At 44.9% G+C, this 22,398-nt stretch overlaps 1 protein-coding gene and 1 pseudogene across 1 annotated transcript; both read left to right on the forward strand.

The window, feature by feature from the left end:
• The first annotated feature begins 3,223 nt into the window (after nt 1-3,223).
• LOC142774888 (beta-galactosidase pseudogene) lies at nt 3,224-3,760 on the forward strand (annotated as a pseudogene).
• Nucleotides 3,761-7,910: 4,150 nt separating this feature from the next.
• LOC119181818 (beta-galactosidase-1-like protein) lies at nt 7,911-11,794 on the forward strand. Its single transcript, XM_075874576.1, has 2 exons — nt 7,911-8,857; nt 11,083-11,794. Exons 1-2 carry the CDS (start codon nt 7,994-7,996, stop codon nt 11,521-11,523), a joined length of 1,305 nt encoding a protein of 434 aa, XP_075730691.1. The 5' UTR covers nt 7,911-7,993; the 3' UTR covers nt 11,524-11,794.
• Nucleotides 11,795-22,398: the final 10,604 nt, after the last annotated feature.

Genomic DNA, 22,398 nt, shown 5'->3' on the forward strand with positions numbered 1-22,398 from the left:
AACCCCTGTAAATTGCTTTCACATATTACGTTAAAACGTTTGACTCGGTCGCAAAATGCGCAGTGATGCAGGCACTAAGAAATCAGGGCCACACCAGGCGTATTTTCGACTCTTTCTTTACCCACTTTTCCCCCTGATAGCATTGCGTAGCAAATCAGTCTTTCGGGTATTCTCCCTGCCTATCATTCATTGCTCCCTCTTTCTCTGTTTTTTGGCCTATTCGTGCCATGATCGTCGCTCTAACGAAAGTGCAGTTTTTGAACTTGATTCGTGACCTTGCGAGTACGTGAGAATATAAACAAAAAAGGGTTGTTATCTAAGACCATGCAGGCATACTTTATGGGATGCCAGTGATATAAATTATGATGACGTGATAAATTCTAAAACAGACGTTGTTGCTGCGGCTGACCTTTGGACAAGAAAATTACTCTTCGTAAAAACAGCAAGTCTGCTTTAGAGAAACACTGGCTTCTGGCAGACTCTCAGCGGGAAGAATTCTCATCACTTCAAGTCTCCATTTGTCTCTATACTAGAGCATTAGGTCCTTCACGTATGTCATTTAAGATGAAATTGTTCCAAGGACATTGGGGCGCAGAGAACACGTAGTCTTGTGATTCGAAGAAAATGCGTGCCTATCGACAGAGGGTGGGATGGAACATTATTTAATCCTCTCTTCCCCCTCCTCGCCGAAGGAAACTGCATGCAATAAAGGTTTATGGATTCATTCATAGGTGTGTATCATGGTTGACTAGAGCAAGGCAGTTTACGCATTCACTTTTGAATAATTTTTCGTTTATTTCGATCCAGGAAGAAGGTCATTCAACGCGAAACATATCCCGTGTGATAAAGCCGTCGATTGGCTCATGGAAATTGTAGCTTTTTTTTTTTCACTCGGGAACAAGGGTGTGTCACTCGCCACAGTGGTTTTAAGATGCTCGACTGCTGATCCGCAGGTTGCAGAATCGAATCCCGCCCGCGGCGGCTGCATTTTAGATGGAGGCTAAAATGTTTGAGTCCTTTGCATTTGCATTTAAGAATTCTAACTGCTCAAAAATTTTCGCAGTCCACTACGGCTCTTCATAATCAGACGGTAGTTTTGGAACGCTGAACCCTTCCTAGTATCATTTGTGTAACGAAAGATTCCGGTAAATTGTGGTGGGCACATCTTTAAATGACAATCCCCAGAGCAAATGTGCCCCGGGTTTTCTACCTGGCAGGAGTTAATGATGTTTCTCAACACTCGAAGACCTTATTATCGAAAACACAGTGAATGGACTTGAAAAAGAGACAAATGCTTTAGGTGGCAGGCCAGCAAGTAATAAAGTTTTAATGACGAGTGATATTTGAGGCGTCGCAAAGAAATACCGATGGAAGAAGTATACGGCGATCGTTGCTACAAAACACCCCACATGTCTGATCCCTTGGTCGCTGCACACGCGAACGTTTTGGCTGAGATGACGTCACATGAAGAAATGTGAAAGGTTTTTCTACAAAATAAGATGCCAATTGGCACATGCGTATTTGTCCACCATGCGTGGACTCTGCTGGCCTAATTGCCAATGCAAACGCAGCAACTTTGTCCATCGTACGTATTAGGGAAATATAAACGAAACATAAATTGTGCACTACATTTTCCGAGGTGCGGTAATACACCGTTTTGCGAAAACTTATGTACGCGACGAATACCGCAGTCACAGGTCCCGTTAATTAGGAAGGCGATCGCCGGGCTTATTCCAAGGGCCGAAATATTGGCCCCCCGAACTGCACCACGAAAGCGAGGACAATTTAGAAGTGGTCCTATTTGGCGCGCCAGCGGACGCCGGCTGTGGACCAAAGAACAAGTCAGAGCTGAGAGTTGATAAACAAAACAAAATTATATTTTCAACTACGGCAGATCGAACCGATACGAAAATATGCACACTTGACGATAGTTGAATACGATATGTCACCAATCAAACAACGCACTACACAGTACAATGAGGTACACTCGAAACAACGGGCACAACCAGCAATACGCGCTACAATGCAATCACATGCATCGAACAACCAATGCACTTAAAGACTAAAGAGTTTGAAAACTTATTCAGTCCAAAGTCCCTGGAACAAAGTCTGAATGATACTCTTCCAAGAATCACTCAAACTCCAGCGCTGTTGTTCCGCTGCCTCCGACGTTTCTCTTCCAGGAAACCTCTCGTCTTCAATTGGCCGCTCTCCAAGCACTAACTTTATTTTTATTCACAATAACTTCGCCGGTTACACGTAGGCTTCCCATGCGTTGAGATTGCAGGACGCGTCTTCGCTCTCTGGCGGTAGTCTCCAGCTCTTCTGCTTGTAGCACGAGTCTTCGCCCCTCAGGTGGAAATCCTCTTCATCTCCTGCTTTGTCGCTAAGGACATAACCTTCGCTGACGACACGGCGGAAACACCCTGCGCACTCTGGCGCATACTTTCTTCTTCTGTTCATCTTCTTTCTCCGCTGCTCGCTTAAATACCTTTCGCGCTAGATTCCAGAAAATTCTCATCGTTTCGTCGGCGCGATGCACAGTCAAGGCTGGGGAAAGAGCGAGATATGTAGAGGGCCATCCGCTACACGTGACGCAACTCTGCATCACCACGCTCCTTTCCTTCGAGAACCTTCCAGGGCTTTCTCGGCCGCCGATGTGAGGAGGATGGCCGGCGAGACTAAGCTTCCGAGAGGGGAGAGATGGCGCGCCCGGGGAGCCTTTGTATGTTGTTTTCTCCTTTATCGTTAACCTTGAGGTGCCTTTCTGCGCTTGGTATTGTTACTGTCGCTAGAATTCGACGGCACGCGCTTTTTCAGAGCGCTCGTTTGTTAGAACCGCTTTTCCACCGAAGCAGAAGAAAACAACCTTTTTTTGTAGTTGTTTTCGTTTATGCACCTCTAAACGTTGCTTTCAAAGCATCCATTTATGACTGGAGTGCCTCTAGACCCAAATAAAATTCCAAAAGTGACACCGAGCGTGCCGTGGTGACCAAGGCGTGTTTAGGTGTAGGAAAAAAGGTGCAAACGTCCCCGCTTTCTTGAACAGACGCTGTAAAAAAAGCGTAGGCGGAGAGTAGTAAGATATATTTTATCTGTATGCCAAATAAAAATGTTGACGACGAATAATCAAAGCGGATCCTCTGCCAAAAGAGCTCCGATAGTGTCGGAGCTCTTCCTAACCGAGCGAGGAACTCGAGAAATGATCTGCGCACGCGCTTTGATGGTTCCTCTTATCACCTTTGGCATCGTCACGTCGGGTGTCGCGGAGAGGTCATTCAAGATCGACTACAACAAGCACACCTTTCTGAAGGACGGCAAACCCTTTCGGTTTGTCGGTGGCTCGATGCACTACTTCCGAGTTCCCAGACCGTACTGGGATGACCGGCTCCACACGTTGCGCATGGGAGGACCGAACGTGGTAGACTTTTACATCGACTGGAGCGGCCACGAGCCCGAACCCGGACAGTACAACTTCGCCGACAACTACGACCTGGTCGCCTACCTGGAGGCCATCAAGAAGGCCGACCTCCTGGCGATCGTCAGGCCGGGACCCTACATATGCGGGGAGGTGGACAATGCGGGCTTACCTTACTGGCTGCTGCGCAAGCACCCGGACATGGAGTACCGAACGTTGAACGACGATGACTACATGATAGAAATGGGCAAGTGGTTCCACAAGTTGCTGCCGATGCTGGTTCCGTATCTCTACAGAAATGGTGGGCCCATCATAATGGTACAGGTCAGTGTCAGGACATGAGGTTTACTGAGCCAAAGTTTAGATGTGCAGAGTGGCCTAATCTCAGCTAGTTTGGCCGACATCATGAAATGAAGTCCAGAAAGAACCGAGACATCAAAGAAGATCAAAAAGCGGAAGAATGAGGGGTATTTTGTAGGAAAATATTTTTTTTGGCAAATAAGCTTTTCATTCTGAGAAATTCGTACGGATTTTTTTTTTGTTGTTTCCTGCAAGAAATATTGATTGCCTATTTTTTTTAATCTATTGTAGATCCGTGTGCTCAGATTTGGGTGCACGTTAAAGAACCCCAGGTGGTCTAAATTTCTGGAGCCCTCCACTACAGCATCTCTCATAATCATATAGTGGTTTTGGGACGTTAAACCCCACATATCAATCAATCTTTTTAATCTAGAATTAGATTAAAATTGTTCTTGAAGAGCACAGGGTGGCTATTAACACAATAAAAAGCTGTTTGTCTAGAGTCCCCTGGCAATTGCGAGCCAGCTACTTTCTATATGAATTCACACGAGGAGTTTACCGAAGTCAAAGGCTCCAAAAACAAGGATTTTTTTTCTTGAAAAAAAATTAAGCACATCTTCGCCACTCAGGTCAACTTCCATTTCTAAAATGTTTTGCGAACTTCGTTGACATTGAGCGTATCTATCTATCTATCTATCTATCTATCTATCTATCTATCTATCTATCTATCTATCTATCTATCTATCTATCTATCTATCTATCTATCTATCTATCTATCTATCTATCTATCTGTCTGTCTGTCTCTCCACCTACGACATTTAGCTCTCCTAGCCGTTTCGATAATGGTATCAATACCAAACTTAGTTTGCAAGAACATGACCGTATGAAGAACATCGTGGACTAGTTATAACATGAAAATGATGACATGTATATTATGAATGTCATGATATACATTTTATGGTCCTGCAGCTTTTGCGGTGATTCCGTTCATATGGCATGTTGCAATACTGGTATCGTATGGCATGATTGCATGGCGAACTCAAGCGACAGACCCTAACGTAGAAATCATGACATGCATGTTATGTAAGTCATGACTACACGCCTTGCCCATGATGCGCTCGCAGCCGTCTCGCTAGCTTCAAATATGCCGAATTCGGCGTTACGAGATGCGAATAAATGACGAAGGTATGTGACTTGCGCAACATGATAATTATGAGATGCGTGTCATGTAACATTATGACCACAAGCCACACTTATGATGCACTCGCAGCCATTTCGCTAGCTTCAAATACACCAAATTTGATATTACGGGACGTGAATGGACGACAAAGGAATGTGACTAGTGCAAGCATGATAATCATGTGATGCATGCCATGCAACAACATGACTACATGCTACGCTCATGATGCGCTCACGGCCGTCTCGCTAGCTTCATACGTACCAAATTCAGTATTACGTGACACGAAAGGACGACATGCAAATGACATGTCCAAAAAATGATAATCATGACATACGTGTCATGTAACAACGTGACTACATGGCGCACTCATGAGGCGCTCGGGGCCTTTTCGCTAGATTTATATATGCCAAATTTGGTATTACGTCACGTGATTGGATGACGAATGTATGTGACTGGTGCAAACGTAATAATTGTGAGATACGTGTCATGTAAGAGCATGACTACATGACATGACACTCAAGGCGCCAATACACTTAGACGTTATCCAGTCTGCGTGTGGTCAAGCGTTCGTTTCGTGGCGTCATGCCAGCGATGCCACGCCAGACGCTGGCATATACTAGCAGGCATGCGCCGCACTGCGTTGCTTTGACGCAGGCACGTTTCAGCACGCCCGGCATCGCTTCGTCACGAAGCTAGACAGACGTGGTGCATTCTGGTTAACGTGGTTGGTGCGAAATGCAGCATGTCGCATTTCGCACCGTTTGCCGCCGGGCTGCGGCGACAGACGCTGGTCGCGTCTGGCGTCAGACTATAGAGTGCTCGCGTTTTGCTAGCGTAGCCTCACTGCACCCAGCGTGCGCTCGTCCAAGTAGCGTCGCAGTATATTGGGCCCTTCATGATGCTCTCCCCGCCGTTTCGCATTAGCTTCACATATTCCAAGTTTGGTAATGCGGGACGTGAATGAACGACGAAGGTAGGTGACTGGTGCAAACATGATAATTGTGAGATGCGTGTCATGTAACAACATGTCCACATGCCACACTCATGATGCACTCGTGGTCGTTTCTCTAGCTTCACAAAAACCTAATTGGTATTGCATGACGTCAATAGACGGCGAAGTTAAATGACACGTCCGAACATATTTAGTATATGCGTGTCATGTAAAACATGACTACATGGTACGCTCATAGCACACTCATAGCCGTTTCGCTAGCTCCAGAAACTAAATTTTGTATCAGGTGGCGTGAGTAGATGATGAAAGTAAATAACACGTCCAAACATAATAATAATGACATGGAATGTATGTACGGAATAACTTACCTCCACCTCGTAATGTTGTTTTGATTTTAAACTGACATATAAACCTTCCTCATTGGTGCTTCGCATAACTTCGATTCCCACTGTACGTGGGATCTGCCAGTTCTTTTTGAAGATGAAATTGTGGGAATTTTCTTCAAATTGAACCTAATGCTTATGGCCCTTGCGATGGCCAGCTGAAAATGAAAAATTCGCTACAGATACCTTGACGTGTGGAAAGTGCAATTTTGTTGTTATAACTATAACAATTTATATCGCTTACATAATTATTATGAACTTAAGGCAAGCAATTAGTATAGGTTGAGCATTAAGACTTGTCACAATACTCTTTTTCTTGCTCATTAGATATCTTATATACAGTTTCTTGTTAATTATTTGCGTTCTGCACGTAATGTGGGGCAATGTGGAATAATCATTGTTCATAACCAGAGAAGTTCGTGGCATAGAAAGTGTGTCAAAAAAAGCCTTATTTTACACGTTGCAATGGTAAAGATGAAAACTACACACCTTCCTATAAAACTGACATAATTTAAACCAGCATAAAAATCTATGTAAACAGCCGCAATTCTATTATTTCAGGCTGTAGATCAAAGATTCTTTCTTTTTTTTTTTCGAGTAGCATCTGCCGTTAACGTACGAACGAGCGCAATAGGTAAAATGGCCTGAAAGTGTTACGAATTCAGCCATAGAGAGGAACTTAACGAAAGGAAATGGGGACTGGGAAGAAGCAGACGACTGTTTGCAGCCGTATGGCTTTGTTATCGAAGCTATCTCTTGTTTCTTTTCAGTCTACACTGATGGCTCTATTGCACGACGCCTCCACACTGCCGGCTAGTGTTTGTGGCTTGACTATTATCGACCTCCTCAACTGTTGTCATTGTTACACATGTTGGACATACGCTGAAGCTCTATTAGAATTGCTCAGGTCGCAGTTTTATAGACTTGACGAATGCGGTATGGCACTGAAAAAAAAAACAATCGTTCACGCCGAAAAGGATGAAAGCTTCCAATGATATGAAAGGAGAGAAATAAATAGCCTGTAATATCCTTAACAGTCCCGGGCGTCATTCTCAAAATCGATATGTACATTCGTGGGTAAAAGAGTTTTCGATTGTTACAAGTGTTTATTGAGCTGTATTCGCACGACCGACCAAATCGTGATTTGAATCTGCGGATTGCGCACTGCGTCACTATACGTCAGCCGTTCTCGCGTTTCCGCTTCGGTACGCGGAAACTAATTTGGGAAATTACGGAAGCGCAAATCGCTGTTGGGATCTTGAACAAGGGTGCCAGGCTAGTTGGTACTTTATTGCAATAATTGGGTGTAGCGCTGCGTGAAAAAATTGTAAGAAAAAGTAGTTGACATGAAAGAGGTGCTCTGACAGGAAAGCGCAACTTTTTTATCAACTACTTTTTCTTAAAAATTAGTACGTGGCACTACACCAAATTGTTGGGATCTTAGGTAACCAATTCTGAAATCCTCGCTTGTAGCGTGAATTATCCTCCGTCGTGTGAATGCTGGCTGCGGAGGGATCTAAATTACGTCGCATCGCTCGCCATTGATGCGTCCGCGCTCACGTCTGTCTTGTGAATACAGCCTCACGAGCTGGTGCAGAAACTCACTGCAAGCGATCGTCTAAAGCAACGCGACAGAGAGTTGGTTACTTACTCTCCCGTGCCCACTAATGCAGGTCGAGAATGAGTACGGCCATCTCGAAGGTAACTGCGACCCCTTATACATCGATGTCGTATTGTCCCTCCAGTGGGCGCTTTTAGGCATGGACGTAGTCATGTTCCGCGCCAACGCACCATCTATGGAACGATACAATTGTGACAAGGTGCAAGAAACCTTGGTGGCCGGCAACCTCGACCCCAAGAGCAACGTAAGCAGAGACTTTGACGTCATTCGCCAAGCACAGGTCAAGCCGGGGGCTCCCATCGTAGTGAGTGAGTACTACACCGGTTGGATGAACTACTGGGGCTGGGACGACAATCCGGCCTATCCACCCATGGTCATCGCCACCTTCGAGAAGATGATGGAACAGGGGGCCAACGTTATTTTCTACATGTTCCACGGAGGCACGAACTTCGGCTTCAAGGCTGCCACCAGCTCAGAATCGCCGTTGGTAACGAGCTACGACTACGACGCGACCATGGGAGAAGACGGCGACCCGAAGGCCTACTACTTCTTACTACGCAAATCAATCGGCAAGTACATTCCGCTCAAATCCGGGGAGCTTCGTAAGCCCTGGCCCAAGTTGAAGATAGACGCCATTCGCATGCCGCACAGCAGGTCCCTGACGGACGTAATGGCACACTTCAGAGATAAAGGCTGGCTCAAGCGAAGAAGGTCCGAGTATCCGTTGACCTTCGAAGAGCTCGGCCAGGACTTCGGGTTTCTTTTGTACCGCACTGTGTTCATGGCCGGCCCGGATGGCCGGTACTTAATGGCGCTTCACGGTCTCCGCGACATGGCGCAGCTGCACGTGCGTGACGAACGCTACTTCATGCGCATATTCGACACCGCACGCCTGCCAGCCAAAACTGATTGCGACGTGATGCTCAGGTTGGGCGAGAGGCTGTCCATCCTGGTGGAGAACATGGGCCGCGAAGACTTCGGTCCCAAGAATCGCGATCCGAAGGTGAGTGAGTAGGTCTTGTATACCCGGTAATGACGAGTCAAATGTATGCTTGACTTATCTAGCCAACTATGCCTTTGGTTCCACCCTTAGCCTTTGCTCTCCCTACCACGGGATTGTTACATAGAGGCCCAGACTAGCAGCACTCACTCGTTTTTGTGACGCTAACCATTTCCCGCAAATTCCAAGAAGCGCATATACTCACACAAACGTGTTGGTGTCACAGCTCTTAATTCGACAGATTCAACTGATTGGCATGGTTAATCGAATATTCTCATTCGTTGTTCCGGTGAGCGTGATAGCTTAATCAGAGAAGATGAAACATTGTTTACTGATATCTGTAGTGTTCACATTAGGGGGAAAACACGCTTACGGGGACAACGGATTAAACAAGCCCCGACTCTTTTACACAGATGAATGACATGGGCATCGTAGTTGTGTATGTTATTGAGGCGACAAACCTTAAGGCTCGTGCACACTTGCGAATTCTCGGTCCAAAGCAAACGGAACTCTTGCGCCGCCGACATTCCACGTCATTCACACTGCTTACCGACCACACCACCGAAACGACATACGGATCCAAAACGCGAAAATGAAATGTCAGCGTCTGCAGCGTCGGCGGCATCAGCTGCGTCGGCTTCAACAAATGATCGAAAGAAAAAGAATAGAACGTTATGAAGTTGTCATAGCGTCACAGATCACAAAACTTTCTGAAAACATGATGACAACGCAAGACGACGCCCCCCCCCCCCTCCGCGCATTGCATCATCGCTTGGTTAATTGCGGGCCGACCAAAACCAAGTAAGGTGCACAAAGCATGTGAAGGTTATAATCCATGAGGTATTAAGAAACCTCGTTAGGTGTAGAAAACTGTCGGAAGAGAGCAGGGGTACCATTACTGCATCGATTGAGAAGAAAAATCATACGACTACGGCCTTCGACTTCTCATAAGCGAAGGCATAAGGGACCTTGAGAATATTATTAGGATATGAATTATATAGGCACTCTCGACAGCTTTTCGTGATTGATTTATAAGTATATAGGCATATATAAGCCACAATGTGCAACATATATGCCAGTAAAAATCCCACCGTATCCACGAAGGGAATGACGTCACCTTATCATTAACCAACGCGAACAGCACTCGGTTATGCATAGACGTAACACGTGTGTGCAGTATGTACAAACTTGTTTAGTGATCACAATGTGCATATGATGTTGATATCAATGTGGATATGAATTTCCGTATGTATTTCCATATCCATACAGATATGGATAATCACGTGGAAATGAATATACATATGGACATTCATATGAATATCCATATGTACAGGGATATTCATACAAATATCCATATCCGTGTTGATATATATATATATATATATATATATATATATATATATATATATATATATATATATATATATATATATATAAATATATATGAGATTAAACAGACAGTATTGCCAAGGAATGTACAGAGGAAGTTATTAAAACCAATGGAATGTAAATGAGAAGAAAGAAAGTGGATGAAAAAATTACCAAATGTGAGCAGGAATCGAACCTACGACCTTCAAATTACGCGTTCTATGCATATATATATATATATATTTATATTGTTAAGCGGTAAGGCTTTACCACAATATATATATATATATATATATATATATATATATATATATATATATATATATATATTTATATATCGCGGAGGCCTAGTGGCTAAGGTACTCGGCTGCTGACCCGCAGGTCGCGGGTTCGAATCCTGGCTGCGGCAGCTGCCTTTCTGATTAAGGCGGAAATGTTGCAGGCCCTTGTGCTCCGATTTGGGAGCACGTTAAAGAACCCCAGGTGGCCTAAATTTCCGGAGCCCTGCACTACGGCGTCTCTCATAATCATATGGTGGTTTTGGGACGTTAAACCCCACATATCAATATATATATATATATATATATATATATATATATATATATATTGATATAATATATATATATATATATATATATATATGAAAACGAATATTTATAGCATGTCACGCTGTTTCAAGCTGTTTGCCGTCCTTAACAAGACTTTGCAATATGTTGCTGTTGCTGAAACAACGCACAATAAACGCTAAATTACCTCTGCAAGGACACGTTTCATCTTTGTATTGTTGCGATTCTTATATATAAGGGGAAGCCACGTTTATTAAGTAGTGACCGACTGTAAGAACGTGCTCTTTTACCCAGGGAATTACGAACGTGACTGTGGACGGCATCACCCTGACTGACTGGATAATCGAGGCCCTGCCTCTGACACAGAAGAGAGACATTAGCGAACTCTTCCAGCTCATGCGGACGCCCAGAAATAGCCAGGGCAAGATACCACACTTCTACTACGGTTCGTTCACGTTGCCCAAGGGACAGAAGCCGCTGGACACGTTCCTCGACCCGTCAAACTACACGAAAGGTGTGGCGTTTATTAACGGCTTCAACCTGGGGCGCTACTGGCCGGCAGTCGGGCCACAGATAAGGCTGTACGTTCCCGGAATCTACATCAAGCCCTATCCCGAGGAAAACAGGCTCATCTTGTTCGAATTGGAAGGGCTTCGCACTAATCACCCTGACCGAGGTGTTAGCTTTGTTGATAGGCCTTACCTCAACGCTATGGCGGGACAGCCTCACCCTTAGTGGGAAGACCAGAAAGGCAACAAGCAATACTTGAAATTACCGAGTGTTTATTTCGTTCGAGTTGAGTTATTACGAAACGAACGCCAAAGGTCGGGCTAACAGGTCCCCAGAAGACCACCGACAAGGGCTCCGGTCATCGATATATTTCACTGCATCAATCGACGGTGTGCGAACGCCTTTTGCGAACTGGAACTTCATTGTTGTTACGCATCATCCAACTTTGTTCACGAGCACGTTCAGTCTACTCAATAAACGTGTAATTTTTTTTTCGCGCCTTGTCATGCTACATGACTGATCCATGAAGTTGCCTTTAAAACACGTTCGTTTTAGTGAAGAGAGGATGGGTGTGGTTGTAGTCCCTTTTACCACTTAGGTGATCGAGGAGTCAAGTGGTATATATATGTGGCTAAACTTCCCAGCTCCGTACTGTAGCATTGCGTACACCATTCCGATTATTCTGCATGTTTCTTTATTTCTTTACTAAATCTGAGCACTGATGTTGAGAAGAATAATAACGGCGAAGCTTCTTACGCTAGCTGTAATTTGTGCGACCTACGAGTAAACTATATTACCTTCACAAACGAATATGTGCCACAGAAATCGGGTAAGTCTCGCAGCTCACCGCTCATCCACAAGAAATAAAGCAGCAACACTCAGCCGAACGAATGACTGCGATGCGACGGCGCTAAGCGTGAGACCCCAAGTACGTATGACAGAGTACCTGGAAACGGGAGAAGGCAATGGTGGCTGCGATAAGAACGCAAGTCGAGGGAAGGCCTACGCCGTTGACGACGTGCTTGTAGATCTATGAGAGGTGCCAACGCTTCGTTTCAGCGCGAGTTTCAATCCATATAATCTGCACATCCGTATCGTGACGGCCTTTGGTTTAACTCGAACTTCTATATACACTGAGAATCAACGTGAGAACATTCTAGATTCACCGATTTAAAGCGTATACCAACGACATAGAAGCGACCTGGAAACAGCCCGCATCGGCTAGCTAAGGCTTCCGAACCACCTGGAAGGCAGTAGATCAGTCTATATTAGTCTAGTCTATAGATTAGTCTAGATTAGTGCCAGCTCATTAGCATAGTTCAATATGTAGCTGTTTGGGGATGTTGGTAACACATGTATAGTAATGTTCAAGCGCACAAGCAGACAATGGCCGTGAGACCCGCTGGCGCTAACTTGCAACACCTTATTCTGCGCAAAGCTATTCGCAACGCCCCCGAACAATAGGTGGCGCGCTGTGCAAATAATGATGGCACTCAGACGAGGCTCAACCCATTTGTTGTCTTACGAACAGATAGCACGTGTGGACTTACAGCCCGTGCTTCTTTCATCGGATGAAATCATGGGCTTCACTGAAACGGACAGTGGCCGGCGGCAACAATTCACGCCTCCCGGCGTGTATTGCGGTCGTGACTTCATGTTTCGTTGCTCTAACTGTTTCGTTTTGCTGATCGAGCCAGAGCGTGTTGGCGGCATGGGGCACTTCGTGATATACATACACAATAATTGCGCTAAATGCAATGCATAAGAAAAATGATGTTTATTTTGATCTTGATGAAGGATAATAAACAATAAATGCCATCAACGTGACTCACGGTCGTGAAAAAATCATTAACGCATGGTGGGATGTAAAGCACAACTCACTCCTTGAGAGTTGGCGGTAACTCGATGCTTCATCCACCTTTTACGTCCAGTGAAAAAAAAAACATACTGGATGAGAAGACATTTCTTTTTTTTAGCATCACTGCTGAAAGCAATTGGATGAATTTCCTCCACCGATCGACTTTGACCACTCACGTATCTACGTTTGCAACAAAGAAAAGCCCGAGCTGGGGGAAGATTCCTCTCTATAAGCGGTCAAGAAGCAAATCACATTCACTGCGCTGCCGCTTAACAACAAAGGTACAAAGAATAGCGACGCAGTGTTGGCTATGAAAACATCACAGGTAAAATGCTACTTGATAGACATGAAGCGGACGCGTCCTCCGATGACTAAAACGTTGTCTGCACGCTCATAACAAAGCCTCTCTGACAAAAAACAGAAAACGCCTTATTTTAGTATATCATTATTTATCAATTGCTCGGTTATAGAAAAGTGCATAGTTAACCCGCACGACTTCCCACGTACAATGTTATGACTCATGAGATTCATGCACTACAAAAAGTCGGCTTTCTTCGTGAGTGAAACTTTGAAATAAATGCAAATAACTGAAAAAGGAAACGTGGCATATCTACGAAGTGAATGATGATCAGTGGACGAAGCAGTGAGATCGTTCGGTGTTTACCGTAAATCACCTTTGACATTGACCACTCTGGCGTGTAAATTAGTGTCAAGCGGTGTACAGTTATATACAGCGTTTATTGGTCATAACTAGGTTGTGTTGACTTCAAAGTTTCGTTTTGCCTTCATTATCACTGCTTTGTTGTATCGGACCTAGCCTGAGGTTGGCACAGACGATTTCTGGGCACGTTCCCCTGGCGTTTGTTGGTTGTTTACAGTCGTACGAAATGCGTGGTGGAGCATGTCGAGACGTCATATACTGACTGCACAGACCCGTCGTTGTCCGTGCTCAAAATCTTCAACATCATCATGACTCATCGTGATCGTTACGCCATATAGTGAGTACCTTGCACGTGCCCTGCCATGCTGGCAGAAAGAAGGTAGGATCGGGAATGCAGGTGTTCTTCATCAGAATCGTCAGCGAAGGCTAGGCGCACGACGCCAAAGCCAACGGACAAACCTCGACCACAAGGAGCTTCGCCTCTAAAGCACTGACGAAAGCTATACGCAACAGGATGCGTCTTCAACAGCGAAATCAGACGATAATGGTTTTCTGTGTCTGGTGAGTTTAGAAAAAGTGTTTAGCGATATCGAGTGCTTCGTACTCAACTATGGAAGAGCAGTGAGCCGTCCCGAAAAGTCTACTGAAGACGCGTCTTGTTGTCGATTTCTTCTAAACGCATAACTAACCGCAAAAGTGTACGTCAAGTTATAGCACAATTGCCCCGCCGCGGTGGTCTAGTGGCTAAGGTACTCGGCTGCTGACCCGCAGGTCGCGGGTTCAAATCCCGGCTGTGGCGGCTGCATTTCCGATGGAGGCGGAAATGTTGTAGGCCCGTGTGCTCAGGTTTGGGTTCACGTTAAAGAATCCGGAGTGGTCAAAATTTCCGGAGCCTTCTACTACAGCGTCTCTCATAATCATATGGTGGTTTTGGGACGTTAAACCCCACATATCAATCAAGTTATAGCACAATTATAAACAGCGTGGACCATCGACACTATCGCAGTAAACTTACAACACGGACGTGAGTTTGCTTAATATAAGCTATATCGCCTCAAGTTTCGGCAGCTTAGGTAATTATCGCTGTAGCAGTGGAAACACCCATATTCTACCTTAGTAGATTTGCACTGACACCACCGCACTAACCACTGCAACGCTAAAGAGCGGTGGGCGCACTAGAGGGCCATTTTCGGCAGCAATCCAAGAGAGTCCTTGCCGTGACGTTACATCAGCGTGACCGCCGCTCCGCTGGTGTTCGTTCTCAGGGCTAAAACAGCAGCTTCCCTGCGCCACCTTGAATAGGTACGGTCGCTTGTTGCACTCAAAAATATTACTCCCCTCTGTGGGCTATGCACAAAAGTTTCTTGTATGTTGTTTACATGCCTGCTATTATACATACGTACCCTCCACCGCTCCCCCAAGCGCCGCCAGATGATGTGGGTAAGAATAATAACTGGGTCCTTAACGTCCCAAAAACACGATATAAGAGACACCGTAGTGGAGGGTTCCGGAAATTTCAACCATCTGGTGTGCTTTAACATGCACAGAAATCGCTCATAATGCATGGCCCTCCACCATTTCGGCTCCTTTAAAGTGCGACCGCCACGGGCCGGGATCAGACCCATGACCTTTGGGTCAGTATCTTGGCATCAAGATCTCCGGGCAATATGAATGAATAAATACGGAAATTTTTCTTAGAGCCATTTGTAATGAGTGGACGATCTTACATCACCCACTCGCTACGCAATTCGCATGACGTCCCGCGTCCTGCGATTGTACTCTTTCGCCACCCCGGATATCACATCCGTCAACCCGTTTTCTCGCGATACATGACGTTTGCATGGGCGATTTCATTTTTTTCGAAAATAATTCAAATGGTGGGGTATTCCTGTAGCAAATCACGTGCTTGCCGCGATGGTTAATTTTCCCCGATCGGGACAGTCTATGCAGTTACTCATTGTGCTATACGACAATCATCGTGCCTTCATATTTCTCTTTTTTCCCGCTTACTCCCGGGTTGAGTAGCAGGATAGAAACCCACTCTCCAACCTCTTCTCCTTTGTTTCATTAAACGTCTTAGCCCTGTATTCTAGGACGTCCCTACACTTAACGCTTCACCTTCACTTGAGAAGGTTGATGGGAGCACCGTCTCTAGACAGGGCAAGCCACTGCATATCAGCGATAATCTGCTGCGATCCTTGAGTAGCGCAGCATCATTTTCAGCCGAGCGGTGGCACAGTGCTCAACTCTGTCAAGTGCAAGGCTGAAAGTCGAGTCGAGGAGTGTTTGTGAATACGGGGGTTAATCTTCTTGCTGTGATCAGGGCTTACGTTCGAATCTGCCTCGAACTCCACCCCCACCCCCCCCCCCTTTTTTTTCAGAACGTGGGCGACAGTTGACAAGCTCGTCGGAGTGACCGAAACGCGTCACCAAGAACAAACCCTTTCTTAACGTTCTGTTGCGAAATACATACGGTCAAAATAATCTCGATGGTGGGAGTTTTCTGATAAACGGATGGTGCGAAGAAAAATACAGCGAGTCTCGGCGCTTGTCTCTGAAACAGACGGTCATGGAATGAATCAGGATGACGTCACAATAGTATGGAGACAGGTGGTGCAGGTGGTGGTAGCGGAGAAATGCACTCAGAAAATTGGTTCTTGTTTCGAGCTGGTATAGCACCTTACGCTGTAAAAACCGAAAAAGCTAAGAAAATACGCGCTGCAATAATTCAACACCACGTAAGTGATTGAATAATGTCTTGGCTTCCGACTTGAATGCTTTGGACTGCATTGCAGACAACTTCTATTGGGCATTAAATTAGGTGTTCATAAGCACTTTCGCACGTTGAGATACATAAGCAGTTTCTTGAGTTAGAATGTTCTCAATGCGCCATCTACGTTCCGCCAATATGACACGTTCCGCTTGAAGCATATAAAAAGTATACCCATGCAATGCATACGTCCATTGTTACGTAGGTTCGTTTAGCAGTCTTTGTCCACGTTCACGTGTACACGGTCGGTAGTTCTAGGTACTAGGCTGCTGACGTTTTCAAGCACGCCCGTACACTTAACGAACGTGTTCTGGATTCACTCGGTCGCTTGCCCTTGCCTCAGCTGTTCATTTCAATACATCCCGAGAAGACGCGCTTCATTTGCGCCTGTTGATGCTATTCGAAGAAGACACGTAACACGTAGCACCGGCTGATATCGTCGTTCACTTTTTAACAGGTGGACCTTCTGTGTACGATCAACTGCTTTCATTCGGAGAATTTTCTACCGTTTTGTGTGTTTAGAAAGAGTGGTTAACGATTATGAGTACTAGGTACTCTACTATGGGAGAGTAAAGAGCCATCCCGCACTGACACCTGAACACATGCTCCACAAGCATGTTTTTTTTTTAGTACGTAACCACCAATGGCACATACCCGAAATAGCGGTCCTTATGATTTTGACCTCCAAGGTGGTTCCGGTGAGAGATTTCTTCTGTGCGTTGTTGAACAATAAAAGATAGTGCTCAATGCACATGTTAATGGCTGCTAAGGGGGAATGAGAGACAGGAGCATTCGGCCTTTAGGTAACGCGCACGCTGCGATCCCCATTAGCAGCCATTAGCATGTACATTGAGCACGATCTGACAAGAAAGGGTTGCTACGTTATACTCGCTGGGTGTAACCTCCTTGGTTTTAGAAAGGTTTAGCGAGCGTTGGGCCGCCTAGCCATGAATACAGTGAACTAGTATATACCATGAACTCGAGGTGGTTAAAGGTGGGAAGTAAACCCGAAGCGCAAGCCGTAAGAAAGTGTGCATGTGCCACCTCCCGTTTAGTCCTTGAAATGTCCGCTGGATGGCGGTGCTTCTAGATGGAGAATATAGGATTATTATTATTATTATTATTATTATTATTATTATTATTGCATTAGTAGTAGTAGTAGTAGTAGTATTCATGCGTCTCCTACTCGAACTTGCTATTGAGGCCTAAGTTATTCGATAAAATAAAAAAAATGATAGATTCCATCTTGGGAAGTGATGTTATGCAAAGCATTCGGAGGGAACATTACGGGGATGTGATTTTTTTATTGAGGGACATGTCATGAAATGACGCTATACATGTACAAATGTTGCACGCACAGACACATTGAACAGTCGCAGATGTTTATATAAGCAGTTGTTTGCTATGGCAAAAATATGAGAACAGGAACATGAGTATTAGCAACACATGAAGCGATAAGCTGATATGAAGCGCTGGTGCACACGAGGAGTGTATAGCTCTCGATACTGCTATATACATCGACTTCAGCGGATGACACTTAACTGCAATTGATGTTAACCTGACCTGACGGCTGTATCATAGGAGTACATATGTAATGTTAATGAAATTGGACAGCCAGCTCTGAAACAATTGGCGTTTCACGAACTTTAGGGTCCCTTTCAAAAGTAGTTCCGAGACCTGGCGTGGCTAGAATACTTGATTGCCAAGCAGAAGGCTAGGGTTCGATTTTTACAGAGACACTGACATTTATCATTTGCATTCGTCGGGTAACGCTGCCGATATCCGCGTTTTCTTAACGCTCACGTGTTAAAATTAGCAATGTGTGTTCTCGCCGTTCCTGGCGTGAACCTGTGGCACATACCGCGTACCAGAGGCACATACCCACCTGCGGGTATCTGCGACTGCCTGGCGCAAAGTGTGTGACGACGTACGCGACGGGACAATATTCGTTTCTTGACCAAAACGTCATATTCGTCCAGCCTTCTTACCCTCCCATTCTAATTTTGGTTCACGCCAAGTTAAGGAGGTCGTCAAGAGAGCACTCAGTCTTAAGCGGATAGATAGATAGATAGATAGATAGATAGATAGATAGATAGATAGATAGATAGATAGATAGATAGATAGATAGATAGATAGATAGATAGATAGATAGATAGATAGATAGATAGATAGATAGATAGATAGATAGATAGATAGATAGATAGATAGATAGATAGATAGATAGATAGATAGATAGATAGATAGATAGATAGATAGATAGATAGATAGATAGATAGATAGATAGACGCCAAAATACCTGCAGTACCCAAAGAAATACTTCCCGTTTAATAGATTAGTGATGAACGAGAAAGGTTACCGGTGATTGAAATCATAATACAAAAAGTTTTAGGCGTTGGCGCTGCAAACATTGCACAGTGCAGGCTTATCGAGCTGTTTGCGGGTTTATTTTCCGACCCGAATCACGGTGTAGTTTGCTACCCTGGAGGGTACTGCCACCACACGTGCGTAGCGAGGCAGGTTTGAAAAGTTCGCGGATGATTACAACACTCGCTAATCAGAAACTTGAGTGACTTTACTGCTCAAGCTGCTATTTAGCTGCTTCGTTTTTACGGCTGAGGAGGCAAAGAACTCTAAGGCAATTAAGCATGCATATGTGGGGCAACGACTTTGCCCACGAGCGGCTGTGAACACACAAGAACAGTTTAGCCGCTTAATAAAGGTCTGGCGTTGCTAAATTTGATGACATTGGTATTCATTTTAATCGCGGAGGCGCCATTTTCGTCTAGGCGAAATGAAATAACCCCTGACCACACTGACCAATGCCGCACTGCCACACTGACCAATGCCGTATAGGTGTCCGTCTTGCTTGCCGTGGCACTCATTACGTTGTGAAGAAGAGGCAACGTCGCCAGCTAACAGCCAGTCGTCAATCAGGCCGCCGAGCGCCGCTTATGTGCGTCATAACGACGCTTCATACGAAAGACTGCCTCGCTGAGAACTTGCTTCTTATATACATCAGGACCTCGTCTCTCGCGCTTCTGTCGCACGACACAGCTTTTCCTTTGTTCAGTGCTCCCTGTAAGGCTTAGCTTGCCGGTCAATATATGCGAGCTGGCAATGTTCCCTACATTGACAGACAGCTTGGCCCTGGCTGGCTCCGCTGTCTTCTTTTAGGTCGTGTGCACTTCTCTCGCAGGCCTTTCATCTTTCTCACTACAGATGCCTGCTACAATGTTTTGATTGTTTACATTCATTGTCAAACGATAACTATGACTTATATCATTCAGAATTTCTCTGGGCTGGCAATTTGCCCATGTAGTTAGTATATAATTTCGTGCTTTAATCTCAGAAAAAGAGACGGTTTATCACATATACATATTTATTCATAATGTATTATGAGTTCCAAGCATCCATTCACTGCTCTTTTACAATATCACGTTTCAGTACTCATAAGTATTCCTGCTATGTCGGAGCGCGACATAAGATCTTTATATATAATGTCGTTCAGCTTGGAGCTTCAGTCTAGAGCACTGCTAAGATTCAATGACATCCACTCATATGTTATCCTAGCGAGAAGTAGGTTTACGTGGTTAACTGTGGCGCTTGCGTCATCTGAATATCGCACAAATGAACTGAACGGCATGGGTCCTTATGATTCGTCGCTCGGCGAATTTCAGATAAGGTTTGAGCGAGCCAACGGTCTACAATTTTACTTATTATTTCTGCTATTTACCGGAACGAGATACAAACAAAAAAATTCACAGCGTCACTTACCCATTCGCCTAAGATGATTCGAAGGAGAAAGCCATCTTAGTTTTGGTATCAACCGATCGTTTTGATCCCCCTTACCGAAGGCTTTGTACACCGAACGTAGTATCGCAGTTCTTTCGAGAAGAGTGGTGTTCCAAGGTTTTTGCCGCTCAAAAGATCTTGCAGTGCTTGCGGGATCTGCTCACCATTGGCCAAGTGATTATGTCATGTCATGATGTCTTTATGTGACGTCATATACATGTCACATTCTGACAATCATATGACGTCACAATAACGCCCAAAGGTAATATTTTTATTACATTGTTTACGCCTTTGAGGGTCGCATTTCGGGTTTGATGATACGTTAAAGCGTTCGCATGTGTAACCTATTTACACCACCTGCACACACGGAGGGGGGGTATTTAGGGGGCGATCTCACACTAGCGGCGACCGGCCGCTCCGCATTTGTCTTCACGCTTACTGCTTTCACCGTATTGATGTGAAATCTGTTGTATTAGAAAGATCACGTCCTCCACTTTCTAATGACGGCTAGTATTGTCGCATAGTCTGAAGCGGTATTGCATGGCAATGTAAGCAGTGTGAGTAAAAACCAACGTTCTTGCTGTACAAGCCCTCATTGTACTAGATTTGCTGCAGAACTGTTCAGCATAACCAAATGACGTTCCCTGAGCCTCTAAACGAAGTGCTATGGGAGGTTTCTATGAAGAGAAGTTGCCAGAAAATCAATTCGAGGATGACGCAGGCTACTTTTAAAATGGGCAAGACAATGTAAGTTTGTAAGGAAATTATTTTTTGTTTTTTTTTGCGAAGAACAACAATGCTCAAAGGGTTACCAAGCAACAATGTACGCAATGTCTACACGAAGTTGTTCTGCATTCTCACGAGCAGTTCATGAAATATTACTACTTGAGCACGACAATCTATTGCTCCACACGTTCAGGCTTTACCGACGAAGGGACGAAAGTATCCAAACTGAAACTCTGAAATCTTCAATACTGAAGCAGCAAGCCTTTCTCTGGGTTTACATGAAGAGAAAGTTATCGTAAGTCAATTATACCTTTGTAGGACAACAGTGGATTTAGTTCATCAGCTAAACATTGGAAAGAGAGAAAGCAGCTAAGAGAAGTCGTTAGCTGTGGATCTGGGCGGCCAGTCACGCCCAGAAGAAGAGACCGAATGAATCTCGACGCGTATAAGGCCAGTTTTTTTTTTAAATTTTCAATATTCGCAACTATAGGCTAAACGTGATTGGGAAGTCTGCTTTTTCGCATATTTAAAGCTTCAGTGGTGAGTCCAACTACAAGACGAACGCTGCTACAAAAACTATCAGCAGACCTCTAGATAATTCAAAAACTTTATAATATCATTGTCGGACGACATTATCGAGAGGAACTGCTGACCCGCAGGTCGCGGCATCGAATCCCGGCCGCGGCAGCAGCATTTTCGAAGGAGGCGGTAATCTTCGAGGTTGCTGCACTTAGATTTAGGTGCAGGTTAAAGAACCCCAGGTTTTCGAAAGTTGTGCAGCCCTCCACTGTGGCATCTTTCATAATCTTATCGATGTTTTGGAAGGTCAAACCAGATCAGCCATTATTACATTCAAGAAGGTAGTGTCCCTTCTTGTCTAACTTTCGTTCTTGTTTTACATTAAAGAAAAGAGAAACTAAGTTAGTGTAGGAAGCTCCTTAATGCCTTCTTTTCTCATGCATCAGTTTCGCTGCCCCTATTTCGCGATCAAGGTAGCCGAGAATAGCAGCAAATGGGCGGCGACTCCCGCGGTGCGACAACGGCTTCAGGAGTGTCGTGCACCGGTTTTCTCGGCATTGGCCCTTCTCTTAGATGGTAACCTTTTTTCTTATACGAGATGCCTCGAACGAGTCGCCTAGGTGAATCGGGCCTACAAAGGAAACTGGCTGCAATTAAGGGCAATGTAGGTTATCGCAGCTCGCCGGCGATGGCTACCATCCTGTGTTCGATGTCCTACCACGTGGCCCACTGGAGCGTATATTGAATGACGATAGTTAGAGCGCGAGAACAAAA

The sequence above is a fragment of the Rhipicephalus microplus genome, chromosome 10, assembly GCF_043290135.1.
Source record: "Rhipicephalus microplus isolate Deutch F79 chromosome 10, USDA_Rmic, whole genome shotgun sequence".
In the NCBI taxonomy this organism is placed as follows: Eukaryota; Metazoa; Arthropoda; class Arachnida; order Ixodida; family Ixodidae; genus Rhipicephalus; species Rhipicephalus microplus.

Excerpts from the sequence above, each read along its gene's own strand:
- LOC119181818 (XM_075874576.1), top strand. The coding sequence starts at position 7,994 with ATGGACGTAGTCATGTTCCGCGCCAACGCACCATCTATGGAACGATAC. Across the intron at positions 8,858-11,082 it reads CCAAGAATCGCGATCCGAAG|GGAATTACGAACGTGACTGT; the intron begins GTGAGTGAGTAG and ends TCTTTTACCCAG.